The sequence below is a fragment of the Typopeltis vanoorti genome, chromosome 12, assembly GCF_054136105.1.
Source record: "Typopeltis vanoorti isolate ZY-2024b chromosome 12, IOZ_Tvanoo_1.0, whole genome shotgun sequence".
Taxonomy (NCBI): Eukaryota; Metazoa; Arthropoda; class Arachnida; order Uropygi; family Thelyphonidae; genus Typopeltis; species Typopeltis vanoorti.
The window spans coordinates 5,633,732-5,651,560 of record NC_143560.1 but is presented as its reverse complement, the minus strand read 5'-3'; the positions used below and the strand labels follow the sequence as shown (position 1 = coordinate 5,651,560).

At 35.2% G+C, this 17,829-nt stretch overlaps 1 protein-coding gene across 2 annotated transcripts in view; it reads right to left on the bottom strand.

The window, feature by feature from the left end:
- The window catches only part of Coq2 (ubiquinone biosynthesis protein COQ2, mitochondrial), a 137,651-nt gene that overhangs the window by 46,050 nt on the left and 73,772 nt on the right, over positions 1 to 17,829 (bottom strand). For both annotated transcript variants that reach the window (XM_090401649.1, XM_090401648.1), the window contains exon 4: positions 14,500 to 14,585. In XM_090401649.1, the coding sequence (XP_090257775.1) occupies positions 14,500 to 14,585 (86 nt within the window). The remainder of the gene's footprint in view (positions 1 to 14,499; positions 14,586 to 17,829) is intronic.

The following is a 17,829-nucleotide window of genomic DNA, read 5'->3' as shown; positions in this document are numbered from 1 at the left end:
TGGTATCCTGCCAAATGCCTTTGCCCAGGTCCAGCAGTATCACTGTAAACCCATTTCCCTTATCCAGTTCAGCCGTCACCTTGTTATAAAACTTGAGCAAGTTACTGAAGCATGATCTACCCTTCACAAAGCCATGCTATCCCCTGTACAGTATCTCATTTTCATCAATCCATTCCTGTATTTTTCCCTTGACTACTTTCTCCATGACCTTGACAACGACTCCTGATATGCTGATCGGTCGGTAATTTGCAACCGTAGTCTTGAATCCTCCTTTATGCAGTGAAACTATTTTCCCCTCTTTCCACACCTTCGGGACTAAACCAGATCTGAGACTCAGATTAAACAACATGGTCAAGGGCACTGATAATTCCTTAGCCACATCATGCAAGACCCGTGTCGGTATACCATCCAATCCCACAGATGTGTTCACATTAAGGTTCTGTAATAGACTAGTCACCTCCACTTCATTCATCACTATTTCTGTATAAACTAATGGTTCCTTCATTTTTTCCATGTCACCACCTGGATGATATGCTTTTGCAAAGTATGCGCTCAGTAACTCCACTATATCGACTGATTCAGTGACCTCCTTACCATAGTCATTCCTTAAAATCATTTTGCAGTGTACAGTTTTTTTCTTACTTGAAGCATATTGAAAGAACTGTTTGGGATTCTCTTTTGCTTGCACTAGTTTCCTTTCATAATCCGCTTTTTGCTTTTTTTACCACACTCGTTACCTTTCTGGCCTGCACTTTATACTGTTCATGTGCCTGCAGGTCACCCCTTTCTTTAAATTCCCTCCACAGTTGTTTCTTTTTTTGCAGCTCAAGCTTAATGGTGTTATTCATCCATTTAACCCCTACTTGTTTTACTATTCGGACCCTAGGAATACAATCAGCCATAACCTCCTGTAAATGCTCCTTGACCACTTCAAATATATATAGAAAAGCATTTTAAATTTATGAAAAGCATTTTTATCTTATGATTCAGTAAAATTAAAATTGTGCAAAACCACACAACCATTAAGAATCTCTCTTTCATGCAGTTATCTTTAAAGCACTCTTGCACAAGGATCAATGCTAGATAAATGTAGCTTGTAACTCATAGAGAATCCACACTTTCTTGTGGTTATTACCTGATAATATGTATCTGCTTCGATACTGAACAAAATGGACTGGAAATGTGGGAGTTAAACAAAATGCATTCCATACTGACTTCATCATCATCGTCATCATCAAATTCCAGCCATGTACCCTCAAGGGGTGTACAGGATATGATAGTACTACATGAAAAAAATTACATCATTATTAATTTCCTATCTACAATTTTCCTCCAAATCAGTCTGTTACCTGTCAAGACTCCAACATTATCAGATCTTATATTTCTATCGTCTAAAGCACTTTGTACCGTATCAATCCACCTATATCTTGGTCTTCCTCTGGGTCGTTTTGCTGCCAACCTGGCAGAGAACACTTGTTTTGCTAATCTTTCCTCGCCCATTTGTTTAAGTGACCATACCACCTAAGATTAGCTCTGCTAACACATTCCTGGATGCTGACAATGTCAAGTTCTTTCCTAATATCCTCGTTTTTAATATGGTATTGCCATTGATGCCATCTGTTCATGCCTATAATCTTTCTCAGGACTCTCATATCTGTGGTCTCTAGTCTTTGGTCAAGTGTTTTACTTCTGACCAGCTCTCAGATCCCTAAGTTAAAACTAGTTTGAACACTGTCTTGTACACAGCTAATGTGTTCCGACTGATTTCTCTCTTATTCCATATGAATTTATTCAATTGACATCCCAACATACCAGCTTTGCTGATTCTGTTGTCTATTTCTATATTTAATTTACCATCTTCATTAAAAATCGTGCCTAAATAGCTGAAATGTTTTACTTGTTCCACAGGTTCTCCATTCACAACACAGTTGACATTTTCAATGATTCTGCCTATTTTCATTGTCTTTGTCTTTTTATTGCTGACCTTCATATTATATCTATTACAACAGCTATTCAATTTAGTCAGAGAATCTTGCAGACTTGTAGCAGATTTATTTAGAAGTATAACATCATCCGCATAAAGCAAAGAGCTGAAATTAACATCTCCAATTTTGATATCATATTTAATACCACTTTCCTTCATAATGTGATCCATATAGATAATGAATAACAGAGGGGATAATGTACATCTTTGTCTCACACCAGATTTAACATTAAACCATCTTCCTGTACTTCCTTCAATTCTAACTGCTGACTTACAACTCAAATAAAGACTAACTATTACTTGATATAATGTCCCACTGACACCATATAACCGCAGCGTATTGAACAGCTTCTCTCTTGGCACCTTGTCATATGCCTTTTCCAGATCGACAAAACTTAAAAACAGATCTTTGTTATATTCCCATGCTTTCTCGATTATTTGTCGTAATGTGAAGATCTGATCCTGACAGCCTCTATTTGACCTGAATCCAGCTTGTTCTTTACTATGTTTTTCTTCCACAATTCTTCTCAACCGTTTCTCAAGTATACTTGCATATATCTTACCAGGAACACTCAATAGGGATATACCTCTTTAATTCTCACATTCAGTTTTATTTCCCTTTTTATTAATGGGTACTATGAGAGCTCTACTCCAATCATCTGGAATCCATCCTTCTGTCCAGGCATTCTGAACTATGCAGTGGAACCACTGTAAGACATTGTCAGACATACAAATTTTCCCAAAACATTTTTGTATGTCTGACAATCGCTTCCTACTCTGCTATTTAGATCCCCCAACAAGCACCAACTTTTCCTTTTTCATTATGTCAGTAGCTTTCTCTAGAGCCTCAAAAAATTCCTCCACTTCTACCTTAGTAGAGCCTTCTGTGGGACCATAGGCACAAATAAGTCTCATTGTCCAGTTCCCCATTCTGATATTTGCCCAAATCACTCTACTTGACACTGCCTGCCATTCAAGAAGATCAGCCTCGTATTTTGTGTTGAATACTATGGCTACTCCTTCTTTTGCTCGATTGTTATTGACTGAATATAACATTTTGTATTTATTGCTCAGAAAGATCTCACCAGTTTTTGTCTTTTTTGTTTCAGTCACCCCTATTACGTCAATCTGGTACTTATCTAATTCCTCAGCTAGCTCCATTTCTTTGCCATTCAGGCTTCTTATGTTGATAGTACTGATCTTTAACTCTGCTGATGTTGAGTTGGGGTGTGTTTTCAGATTTGTTCCAGTAGCTGACTTTTCACTGTTCACCCTGGTTCCCTGGCGAAAACAACAGGGGGCCTTGTTTAACCAGGTGACTTCCCACCTGGCACGAAATTTTGTCATGTTGTACCATCATTTTGTATTTTGATTTAAGCCAATAAAAATACAATTTGGTCGACTAAATCCTAAATTGGTCATTAACACTAAATATGAAACAAACTTCTTTACTGGCAAGCAATTTCAAATACAGTGATGTGGGCAAGTTTCAGAATAGAAGGTTGGACAACGAGACTTATTTGTGCCTATGGTGCCACAGAAGGCTATATTAAAGAAGAAGCATAGGAAATTGAGTCATCAGAGAGTGTACAAGTTGACAAAAAAAAAAAAAAAGGAAAAGCTGTTCCTTGTTGGAGATCTGAAAAGGAAATTAGAAAATGAATAACAAACAAAAAAAATGTTGTGGGAAAATTTGCAGAAAAGCGACAAAGTTAGTAATGATACTATGCATTTAATAAATCTCTGTTCAGGATAAGGACTAGTCATAACAAATACAGTAATATGCAGATTATCCAGGGCTCAATTATCCATGAGGTTAGATTAACTGTGGTCCTCTGTAGTACATACAAATTTCACTTTTTTTTAAATTCTCTACGCAAGTGGATTCTTAAAATAACAAAAGTCATTACTACATATTTTAAACATCAAAATCATAGCATGTTTAAGAAAAATAAAACGGAAAATAATGCTACAAAGAAAACAAACAAAAATCACAGACTTTCTATCTAAATAAGTTGAAAAATGCTCACTTTTGTATTTACATAGTATAAGAATGTTCATCTTAAGTTTTTATAGTTTTTTCCCCATCATCATCATCAAATTCCTGCCATATACCCTCATATTCCTGCCATATAATAGTACTACATGAAAAAAATTACATCATTACTAACTTCCTATCTACAATTTTCTTCCAAATCAGTCTGTTACTTGTCAAGATTCCAACATTATCAGATCTTATATTTCTATCATCTAAGGCACTTTGTACCGTATCAATCCACCTATATCTCGGTTTTCCTCTGGGTCGTTTTGCTGCCAACCTGGCATAGAACACTTGTTTTGCTAATCTTTCTTCGCCTATTCTGTTTAAGTGACCATACCACCTGAGATTAGCTCTGCTAACGCATTCCTGGATGCTGACAATGTCAAGTTCTTTCCTAAAATCCTCATTTCTAATATGATATTGCCATTGAAGCCATCTGTTCACGGCTATAATCTTTCTCAGGACTCTCATATCTGCGGTCTCCAGTCTTTGGTCAACTGTTTTTACTTCTGACCCAGCTCTCAGATCCATAAGTTAACACTGGTTTGAATATAGCCTTGTATATATACAGCTAATTTAGTGTTCCAACTAATTTCTCTCTTATTCCATATGAATTTATTCAATTGACTTCCTACCATACCAGCTTTGTTGATTCTGTTGTCTATTTCCATATATAATTTACCATCTTCAGTAAAAACATGCCTAAGTAGCTGAAATGTTTTACTTGTTCCACAGATTCTCCATTCACAACACAGTTGACATTTTAAATGATTCTGCCTATTTTCATAGTCTTTGTCGTTTTATTGCTGACCTTCATACCATATCTATTACAACAGTTATTCAATTTAGTCAGAGAATCTTGCAGACTTGTAGCAGATTTATTCAGAAGTAAAACATCATCCGCATAAAGCAAAGAACTGACATTAACATCTCCAATTTTGATATCATGTTTAATACCACTTTCCTTCATAATGTGATCCATATAGATAATGAATAACAGAGGGGATAACACTACAGAGGGTACATCCTTGTCTCACACCAGATTTAACATTAAACCATCTTCCTGTACTTCCTTCAATTCTAACTGTGACTTACAACTCTTAGTTACAACTTGCTTGATATAATGCCCCATTGACACCATATAACTGTAGACTATTGAACAGCTTCTCTCTTGGCACCTTGTCATATACCTTTTCCAAATCGACAAAACTTCAATACAGATCTTTGTTATATTCCCATGCTTTCTTGACTATTTGTTGTAAAGTGAAGATCTGATCCTGACAGCCTCTATTTGGCCTGAATCCAGCTTGTTCTTCACCCAGCTTTTCTTCCACAATTCTTCTCAACCATTTCTCAAGTATACTTGCATAGATCTTGCCAGGAACACTCAATAGGGAAATACCTCTGTAAATTCTCACATTCAGTTTTATTTCCCTTTTTAGATATGGGTACTATTAGAGCTCTACTCCAATCATCGGGAATTCATCCCTCGATCCAGGCTTTCTGAACTATGCAGTGCGGCAAGAGTAAGACTTTTATACAACCATATTTCAGCATTTCTGGTCGAATATGATCTACTCCTGCTGCCTCTCCACATTTCAATCCTCTGATGGCTTTTTTTACTCCAAGTATGGATGTGTTTTCCTTACTGCATGCCTGGTCAGTGTTTTTTATCACTGTGCTGTCATCACTACTTGTTTCATTTAGCAGTTTTTCAAAGTAATTACTTCATACTTCAAGGATATCTTTTCTCCCGTTTTCATGTCACCTTTATCATCTCTAACTCCTTTTACAGCACTCTTTCCTCCATTCCTAAGCTCCTTCAACAACCTCCAGAATATTTTGCCACCTTCTTGATATTTATTTTCTATATTCTTGCTAAAGTCCTCCCATGACTTTTGTTTAGCTAGTTTTACACAGTGTTTTGCATTCCTGCATTTGTCTCTGTATTCTCTAAGAGCACAAGCTGACTTATTTTCCAGGAACTTTTGATATGCTTTCTTCTTTTCCTTCACTGCCTCTTTAACTTCCTGTGTCCACCATGGAGTTCTAATTTTTCTATCCTTGCAGACAACTTCTTCACATGCCTCTCTAGCTGAATCAATCAGGGCTTTCTTCAAGGCTTGCCACTGAATCTCCAAGGTTTGATTCCTGTTCTCAAACTCTTTCATTTTTCCTTCAAGAATCTTTGTGTATTTTAGTCTACAGTTCACATTTGAGAGCTGCTCAACTTTTATTTGCGTTAAAATTTGCTTACATGTTATTCCTTTTAATATGAAATTCAATTTTATCCTGCTCAAGACTATATAGTGATCACTTCCAATTTCAAATCCTCTGTACACCAGTGTCCTGCACCAGGGAGAAAACATTACTATCAACAATAACATAGTCAATGAGACTTTTCTTATTCCTTGCCTGTTCTCGTCATGTGAATTTGTGCACATTTTTATGTTGGAACATGGTGTTAGTAATAACCAGTCCATGTGCTGAGCAGAAATCCTACAGATATTTGCCATTATTATTAGCTTTGCTCTTTTCTCCAAATTTTCCCAAAATATTTTTGTATGTCTCACAATCATTTCTTACTCTGCTATTTAGATCCCCAGCAAGGACCGACTTTTCCTTTTTCATTGTGTCAGTTGCTTTTTCTGAAGCCTCAAAAAATTCCTCCACTTCTACCATAGTAGAACCTTCTGTGGGACTATAGGCACAAATAAGTCTCATTGTCCAGTTCCCCATTCTCATATCTGCCCACATTACTCTACTTGAAATTGACTACCATTCAAGAAGATTAGCCTCGTATTTTGTGTTGAATATTATGGCTACTTCTTCTTTTCCATTATTGTCATTGCCTGAATATAACATCTTGTATATATTGCTTAGATAGATCTCACCAGTTTTGTCTTTTTTTTTTTTTCCATCACTCCTATTATGTCGATCTGGTACTTATCTATACTTCAGCTGGTTCCATTTCTTTGCCATTCAGGCTTCTTATTTTGACAGTACCGATCTTTAACTCTGGTGATGTTTTGTTGGGTGTGCTTTCAGATTTGTTGCAGTAGCTGACTTTTCACTGTTCGCCCTGGTTCACTGGTGAAAACAACAGAGGCCTTGTTTAACCGGGCAACGCCCCAGCGGGCATGAAATTTTGTCATGTTGTACCGTCATTTTTTAATTTGGTTTAACCCATAAGAATATACAATTTGGTCGGTTAAATCCCAAATTGCCAGCCCATCCTCGTTCGTTCAGTATCCAAGTAGATACTCAACAGGGTGCGCCACGAGAAGGTGAGGATTGGACATTAGGTCAGAAGCCCTGGTCGGTTCTCCGCATTCCTTTAAAGGCTATGTGGAGGTCTCCTTTAAGTTATACAGCTTTGACTCTTAAGCACCCCATAGTTGTTTTTTATTTTATGTAATTAATCCAATAAAACATAATTTGGATTAACCTTGTTTCTCAATTATCTGGTCAACAATTGATTGATGTTTAATTGATGTTTGATAATTGGTGTTTTAATGTATCACATTCCAATATAAACATGCAGATAAATTCACCTGGAGAGAACAAACAAGAAATGAGAAGTCTTATTGATTATGTTGCTCATAGTGTTATCTTCACATCTGTTCAGGGCAAAAAGTATACAGGGAATTTGAAATAGGAGATGATCATTTACTTTTGAACAGAATAAAAATGAATATCACACTAAAAAAGGAAAAAAAAATGTTTGAAAGTTTTAAAAAGGAATCAGAGTCAACCATGTTTCAGATGTAAATTGTAGACTGAAATATACACATATTACTGATCAAAAAATGAAAGAGTCTGAAATCAAACAAAACCCTTGGAAACTCAGTGGCCAATTCTGAAGAAAACATTTGACTGATTCAGTCAGAAAAGCATATAATGAAGTTGTTTGCAAGGAAGGAAACATGAATGTTATGGTGGACTTGAGAAGTTAAGAGACAGTCCTGGAAAACAAGAAATCATACCAAAAGTTCCTCAAAAATAAGTCATTAGGTACCCTGAGAAAATACAGAGAAAACTGTAAGCAGTCTAAATTGTGTAAAAGCAGCAAAAACAAAATGTAATGGAAAGCGATAAGAATAGAGAAGATAAATTTCATGAAAGCAGCAAAAATGATCTGGAGGCTATTATAAAAAAAAAAAATAAGAAAAGGTGGAAAGAATACCACGAAAGGAATCAGAGATGATAAAGGTGGCATAAAAAATGAAGACAGTTATTCCGAATGTTTGGAGTAATTACACTGAAGGATTATTATATGAAATAATGACAAAAAAAAGATAGAAATCAAAGAGAAATGCAATTTGGAGTAAGTAACAATACTTTTTTAAAAAAATAAAAAGAAAAGAAAAGCATTATAAACTCAAGGAGCTATACCAGCTCATCCAGAGCAGGCTTGTACAAATATCCGTGTCCACAGCAGGATTCAAAAACCCACAACTTATTGGTTGGAGAGCAGAGTATACTATCCACTTTGTCAACCAGGCTGGCAACTTGATGTAGAAAAAAGCCACCAGAAAGTCGAAAAGCAAAGTTAAATGGAATAAGTGATACTAGACCAGAAATGTTCAACTAAGAGGTATAAGGTTTACAGTAGCTACAATGCATAATTTAGAAGGCATGCTTTGGTCACTAGGCAAAATCCAGATGATGGGAGTAGAGCTATTACCATTATTATTATTAAGAGATACCTCCAGGGAGTGAGACTCATTGAGGAAGGCCACATACTACTCGCACCAGCTGTCATACTTATTCATGAATTCATTAACACTGCTTGCACACACAACATCCAATGGCAATCCATTCCAATCACACACCTGTATAAGAGAAAAATCTAGATCTCACTCCCCCTTCATAACGGCATTCATTCTCAGCCTTCCAAATATGCCCTCTTGTCCTTTCCCAATCCTACATAAAATAAAAAATTTCACCAACTGAAATCCTGTATGAACCTTTCATAAGTTTGTAAGTCTCAATCAAATCACCCATCTTTCTCCTGTTTGTTAATGTCTGCAGCCTACAAATTCTCAGTCTGTCTTCATAATCAGTATCATAATCAGTATTATGAAGACAGACTAAGAATTTGTAGGATGCAGACATTAACAAACAGGAGAAAGATGGGTGATTTGATTGAGACTTACAAACTTATGAAAGAGTCATACAGGATTTCAGTTGGTGAAATTTTTGCTAATGATTTTTGATATCAAAAATTATATCAAAAATCCTGATATCATTTTTGACGTCCTTCTTTCACTTTGTCCACTTAGTCCAAAGTAGGTCTTATAAAGGCCTTGTAAAGAGGCAAAATGACTTCCTTATCTTTATATTTCAAAATTCGTTTCAGCATTGCAATTATCTTTTGAGCTGTATTTGCAGTTCTCTGCTACATGCCTCTGAAATTCAACTTCCTATCTACTAACACTCCAAGATCCCTAGTCTGATCAGTTTCTTCTAGCATAATCCCACCAATATAATATGACACTGGATATCTAATCATAATCATGCCAAAGTGCATGACTTTTCATCAATTGACACTGAACTGACATCCATTTTCTCGAGCCCACAATTCCACCTATTCAAATCATTCTGCAAGTACTGCATATTAGCCACATTTCTGATTTCCCTACCTATCTCTGCATCATCAACAAATAGCTGTGTGTCGCTGTCAAATCCTTCCCAGTGTACAGATTGAATAATAGTGGACCAAACTGATCCTTGTCATACACCACTGGTTATCTTACATCTTGCAGACTAACATCCCCTGTATACCACTTTTTGTTATCTGTCAGTGAGCCATCCTCTTATCCATGCTAATATTTTATACTCCAAACCCATATTCTCAAATTTATGCAATGCTCTTCCATGCTATGTCAAAATCTTTCACAAAATCCAAAAGTATCATGGTATATCCATCCTCTTGTCTAGCTCAATGGTAACATTATTATAGAAAGTAAACTGTTAAAACATGATATTCCCTTAGTAAACCCATGTTGTTCACTGCAAAGTAGATATTCTCTGTCAACCCATTTCTGAATGCAAGCCCTAACCAACTTTTCCAAAATCTTCACAACCACCCTTGGGATTACCATACATTCCTTCCACTCCTGAAGAATCTTCCCTGTTCTGAGACTAAAATTATATAGCCTGGTTAAAGAAATAGCCAGTTAAGCTGAACACTCTTTTAGCACCCATGCTGATATCCCATCAGTCTGTTTTGCTGAATTCTTATTCAGTTTGTGCAACAGTTCTAATACCTCCTCTTTATACCCCTGAATTTCTTCATCCAGTGAAAAGATAGCAGTGGATTCAATGTTGCATACACAAGGTTGATAGCTTTTAGCAAAATGAGCACTCATTTGTTGAACAATCTCTTCTGCATTTGTCACCTTCACACCATCTGCATTCAGTAGAGTTATTCTTTCTTTTACTTGAAGCATATCGACAGAATTCTTTGGGGTTACCCTTAGCTTGCAGACCCAGTTTCTTTACATACTCAAACTTAGCTTTCCGTACAACAGCTGTGACTGTTCTGCCTACTGCTTATAATTTTCATAACTGACATCATCCTTATGCACACTGTATTCCTTCCACATCATCCTTTTTTTTTTATGACTCTCATGCTTGATAAGATTACACATCCATTTGACTCCTACCCTACTTATTCTTTGAACTCTCAGGACACATTCTGATATTGCATCATTTAAGTATTTTTTTTAAATGCTTCACATGCACTGTCGATGTTCTTATCATCTAGCAATCAATACTATTGCAATGAACTCAGTATACTCCTCTGTTGGTCATAACTTCTTGCTTTGTGGTTCAGCATGTAACCTTTTCTGAATTCATAAACTTGGCCACTTCCCGAGTACCACATTATTACTGTCACCAACTTAAGGCAGAATAGTTACGTTATTAACTGAAACACCTTCTGACAATATAATCAAATCTAGCGCTCTTTGACCTCAAGTTCCTTCTATCACGTGCTGCTTGAGGAAGTTGTCTTGCAACAGCTCAACAACTCAATAAATTCAGTTTCATTCTTCTCATGAGATTTTACTGCTACCCAATCAATGTTTGGATAATTCAAGTCTCCCATTATGATTACTCTTTTCGCACTCATCTTTTCTATTTGGTGATGCATTTCTTCATCACTAGCAACTGATCCACCAGTTCTGTAACAATACCCCAGTATGTATTTGATCTTGTTAGATTCTACCTCATACCAGATGGCCTCAAGCTCATTGCCACATGAAAAACTGTTACTAGTATTACAATCATGGGTCTCAACACTAACTGGATTCAAGCTGTCTGATATCATTAGCAGTACGTTCCCCCTCCTCTCCTATCCTGGCTATCCTTCCTAAAAATACTGTACCCTTTACACTCAATACCAGTTAGTATATCTACTTCTGATAACCAGATTTCACTAATGCTTACAATCTGAGATGCCAACTCTACCCTTCTGAAACTCCTAGCATTTGTGTACGGACATAATAAGTTACCTGCATGTTTTTTTGTATACTCTTATCTGTAGTGTGCATGACACAATTGGACAACTTGCAGATTTCTAATCTTCTCTAATGGCTTATATATGCAGACATCTATGCACACATTTGGTGGTTACAAACAGGACAAACACCAAGTCAAAATTGCAATCTCCACCTACATAATCATTTCAATGATAATGCCCATTCCCATCATTAACACAGTAACATAACATTATCACTCTTACCCACACACATTATCACCATTCCTCCCATTATAATTTAGTTTCCCTGACTCTGTGTTAGGTCTCATACCTATTATTAGTTTTTCAAGAGACTCCTAATACAGTTACTGATTATAGTACCAATCTTATAAAAGAAATTAAAATATGACAATTACAAAGGATTTTACATCCTAATGAGTGTTCCAGGAAGATTTATGCAAGTATACCTGTGAAGGAACTAAGATATAAATTTTTTTTATTTCTTTCCTAAGAGAAACCTGGGAATGAACAAACAGGTTCCAGGCCAAGCAGAGGTTGTCAGGAGCAGATTTTTACTTTATGACAAATGGTTGGGAATAGATAACATACCAATTCAAAACTAAGTTATATTGTGTAAATGGAACATATAAAGTAATATATAGCCTATACTTATTAAGTTGTAATAACCTGTCAGAACTGAAGGAAGTAGAGAATAATGAATCTACTCTTATTCGTCATCTATATGAATCACATTATGAAAGATGCAAACCTGATATCAAAACACTGGAAATATTCTACTAAGTTTCTTGCTTTATGGAGATATTATACTCCCAAATAAATCCAGCAGAAATGATTTTTTAATTAAACTGAATAACTGCTGCAATAAGTTTGGTATGAAAATTGGCAGTAAAAAGACAATTATAAAAATAGACCAGAACATGGAAAACATCAACTGCATTCTCAATGAAAACAACTTAAAAGAAAAAGAATAAACTTTATATACTTTAGCTGCAGGTACAATTTTGAGGAAGGAGGTGGAGATTGTAAAGGAACAATTTGGCTTCATGCCTGGTAGATCAACAACGGATGCTATCTTTGGGTTACAGCAGATGATGGAAAAGTATCGAGAGAAACAAAGGGAGCTACATCTGGCATTTATTGATCTGGAGAAAGCATACGATAGAGTGCCAAGGCAAGAAGTCTGGAGGTGTCTGAGGGAGAAGAAGGTTCCGGAGAAATATGTCAGATTGGTGCAGGAAATGTACAGAAATGTGAAGACAAGTGTTCGGACCTATCTGGGACAGACAGAAAGTTTTCAAGTAACTTGCATCAATGGTCAGCATTAAGTCCGTTTCTGTTTAATATTGTGATGAAGGTGGTAACAGAGGAGGTGAGAGAGGATGCGCCTGGGACAATGTTGTATGCAGATGACATCTTGCTGTGAGCAGATTCAAAAGAAGAAGCGGGAACTAAACTGGAAAGATGGAAAAAATTACTGGAAGAGAGAGAGGTATGAGACTGAGCAGAAGTAAGACAGAGTATATGTGTTGCACAGTAGGCGGCAGACAGGAGACAGATCTGGAGCTGGAAGGAAATGTCATCAGGAAGGTGAGCGACTTTAGATACTTAGGTTCAAAATTGGAAGAAGATGGAGGAGCTGAGAAGGAAGTGGGATGCAGGATACAAGCGGGTTGGAGGAACTGGAGGGAGATGGCTGGAGTGTTATGCGATAAGAGGGTGCCGATCAATCTGAAAGGCAAAATCTATAGGACAGTAGTGAGGCCAGCTATGACATATGCTATAGAAACTGTGGTCCTGAGGAAAAATAACATCAGCAGGATGGAAGTAGCAGAGATGAGAATGCTTAGGTGGATGTGCGGTGTGACCAGAAAGGATTGTCTGAGAAATGACTATGTCCCGGTAACAGTGAAAGTTACGAACTTAGGAGTAAAAATACAGGAGGCAAGGTTGAGATGGTTTGGTCATGTGATGAGGAGAGAGGACGAATGTGGGCGGCCAAAGAAGAGATGGAGGGAGCTGGTAGAAGAGGACTTGAGGATGAAGAATGTGGATGTGGTGACAGCCCAAGACAGGAAGGTTTGGAGAGACTCATTATCAACAGTGACCCCACTTAAGTGGGAGAAGTTGCAGATGAAGAAAAAGAAGCTGCAGGTACAATTTTAAAGCTGATATGGTGAGAAGCCAACTGAATAAATTCATATGGAATAAGAGAGAAATTGGCCAAAACACTGAACTAGCAGTACCACAATGTGTTCGCACCAATTTTAACTTATGAATATGACAGCTAAGTTAGAAATAAAGAACTTGTTCAAGGGCTAGACCACAGACATGAAAATTCTGAAAAAAATTAGAGGTATGAACAGATGGCATTAATGAAAGAATCATATTAAAAATGATTATTACAAGGCAAGAACTTGCTATTGTTAGCATTCAAGAATATGAGAGAGCTAATCTAAGGTGATGTGTGTCATTGCTTAAACTGAATGGGAGAGAAAAAATATGGCAGAACAGGCATTTGGTAACAGGATGGTAGGAAAAAGACCCAGAGGAAGCCATGATCTAGATGGATGGATGCAGTGAAAAGTTAGAATGCTGAAATGTTAGTTGTGATCTTATTAGAGATCTGACAAATAATGCCAATTTAATCAAGTAGAATTATCATGTGCACAGTATCCTGCATACCCCTAGAGGGTATATATGGAAATGTGATGACATGATACACTCTTACAGAATTTTTAACAAATTTCAGTAAATACAAAAATAAAGACTGCGTCAGTAACTCAGCTGGTAAAAGCCACTGCCTGTTTACTATATGCTTGGGACTCTAAGGCAAGATGTTTATGAATGACTATGATGGACTAGCTTACACAGCTTCTTGAGTTTAAATATGACATTTTTTTAATTAAAAAACTTATAAAAAAATGTTTTATGTTTTAAATAACCATTAAAATTTAAAGACGTGCATACCTAATATAATCTGTGGCCAATAGGTGATTCGTTTCATTAATGGATATACAGCAATAAGTCCCAAGGAGCATACACCTAAAATAATACTAAAAAAAAAATATGTGTATATATATATAAAATTATCCATCTGAAAACTATTATGTAAATACATACAAAAACAATTCAAAAATTATTAGTGTTACAAGCAATCTAGATTGATTGCTAGTAAAAAATAATAAGTGTTGGCAGTCATGAATAACTGCCAACACCTAAGCAAATAAGCTTAGGTGTTGGTGATTATTCATGACTTATTTTTAATAATATTAAGAACACCAAACAAACAATTTTATCAAAAGATGTTTTATTAACTGCTTATATTTTGCTGAATTTCAAATCAGCATCATACTAAGTGAAACAGTACAACTGTAATGGACAAAAAATCTAAAGTCCTATTTTAGCACACGCTAATGTTTTAAAAAATAAAAAAAAATTACAGCTATGTAGGAGTTGCTCTTAAGATAACAGTCTCCCAAATTTTTGGCAAATTAATGGAACCATATTTGTTCAGGTTAGGAGAATTCTTCATAGCCATAACCAACTTAAAAAATCTTTCAGATCTGTAATGACTTCTAAACAGCACATTCGTTTTCTTCCATCTAATCCTGTGTAGATGGAAGAAAAAGGCAAGCTGACAACTGAGTTGAAATGCTTATTCTCTTCGACCGAATTCCAAAATATCCGAAACTGCCATAAAACTTTCACTATTTATTTCTTAAAGTTTTAAACTTTTTTCTTGTGCAGGGCACAAAACAGACAGCAAAGGTAGGCTGGGAGAAATAGCAGAGCTATGAAGACATGCATATGAGATGTGTGGTATTTCAATACCACACTTGACAAAAGATCGCGCAACTCAACGAAAAAGGCAAGCTGACAATTGAGTTGAAATGGTGATTCTCTTTAACTGAATTCTAAAATATCCGAAACTGCCATAAAACATTCACTATCTATTTCTTAAAGTTTTAAACTTTTTTTCTTGTGCAAGGTATATATGAAACTTTTTAATTTCTTTTTTCGTAAAGTAAAATCAGGGGTGTGAGATATACGCAAGGGCGAATTATATTTGAGTAAATATGGTAATTGGTATGTTTAATTGGCATAGTAGAATTACAGATACATAATCGAATGAAAGTGTTATAATAACATAATTAATACAGTCAAACCTTATTGTAATAAGCACAGAAATAACGAGTCATGGCTGTAATGGGCAAAAAGCCATAATGATTTTAACTTACACATATTCCCATACAATTGTTCACTTGTATAACAAGCATACTATATGCTTGTTATACAAGTTTGTATAACAAGCATATACCACTTGTTATACCATCACACAAACTTTGTGTGGTGGTATAACAAGTTATACCACCACACAAAGTTTGATAACTATGCAAATGTTTTTAATTATTCAGGTCATTTTTAGACCAACCAATTCTTTGAATAGACAAAAATTAAAGTACAGCTTTTATGATCACCTGCATTCAGATATCACAGACCAGTTTATAACATAATCTTATCCTTGGGAATCACTTAAACCTCCTCCCTCACTTAAACCAAACACTGTCATGACTGTAAAATCAGTTAAAAACAAACTCTTCCATCAGAAACATGTCTACTGAAAGAAAGTGTCAATTTGTGAAAATGTTGAAATTATTTATGAGTTAGAACATAGTGCAAAAAATGTTGAAGTGTGTAAAAAGTTTTCTTTGTCCTTTTCAACAGTATCAACATTGTTGAAGAATAACAATATTTACATAATGGCACTGGAAAACAACATAACCAGAAAAAATAAAAAATTTAGAAAGTTTTAGCAGTACAGTAACAAGGGTATGAAGTGCCTGTGGCAAGTGTCTAACTTGTGCCCCCCCCTGCTCCAACCCAAAAATTTTGAAAAATTTAAATGTAACAAGTTAAATTTTACTAAATGCAATATGTTAAATACTATTAACCCCATCAAAATGAGTTGCAGTGTGTTGCAAAATTTGTGTATCTAAAGCAGCGTATTGCTGAAATTTAAAAATACAATATAAAATAGTGGACTTTTATATCCATTTATTTATTTTTTTACATTTTTTACGTTTTGCGCCCCAAACCTAGTTGCGCCAGTGGCGGGCACCTCTTTCACCACGACACCAAGTTTTAGCTTACGGAGATCTATGGAGCACTACATCAATGAAGCAACATGAAATCTTTAAAACAAACATCTCTTTTAAGATTCATAAATAAAAAGACTAATTGAAAACCTGTTTATTATTAAGTACATAGTTTTAAAATTATGTCTAAATAAATTGTGTTTAATATTAAGTATACTGTAGTTTATACAAGCATATTCATACAAATAATATCTAGGTAAGTTATTATATTATGATTTTTTCTCTAATATTTCTTCTTATTTTTTAATCTATATTTTATCAAATTATTGAGAATTTAAAAAATCAGAGGCAGATTTAACTCATCACTGATATAGTGAGTAATGGTTATAATAAAGAAATTTTATCAGTCCCCAGGTGCTCATTATAATTAAGTTTGATTGTATATTATTATTAAGAGAATGATAAACAATTATAAATGACAGAAGAAAAATTCATAAGTAGATAAGATGAAGAAATAAATAAGCAAATTTTTCTGATTATGATATCAAAGAAAGTAAATTAAGAGTCAAGTTATCAAGTGAGTTTGGTAAAATCCCAGTGACTATGAAGAGAGTGAACTTTTATGAAGAATTCCTAACAAGTCAAGTCAGCATGTGCTCTGAGAGAAATACAGAGAAAAATGTAAGGAAAGCAAAGCAATGTATAAAAGTAGTCATACAAAAGTCATGGGAAGATTTTTGTAAGAATAAAGAAAGTAAATATCAGGAAGGTGGGAGAATGTTCTGGAGGCTACTGATAAAGCTTAAAATTAGAGGAAAGTGCATGATAAAAGAAATAAGAGATGATACAGGTGATATGAAACCTGAAGATAGATATTCTAGATGAGGGATCGGCAACCTTTTCAGACTAGCGGGCCACATTCAACTTTTATTTTTAATAATCGGGCCACAAGCGTTTAAGAGAAAATAGTGAGTGAAAAAAAAAATCAACACATAAAAATACTTATAGTATTTTTATGTGTAAAAATAAATAAGATAGTAAAAAAAAAATACTTAAGTTATCAATTTTTATTATGTCAATCTTAAAAAACACAGAATATTTATTAAAGTATGAAATATGAAACAAGCATGAAAATTAAACGCAATGAAAAATTATTATCACGTAAAAACAAAGTAATATAGTGTATCTGCTTAATATGACT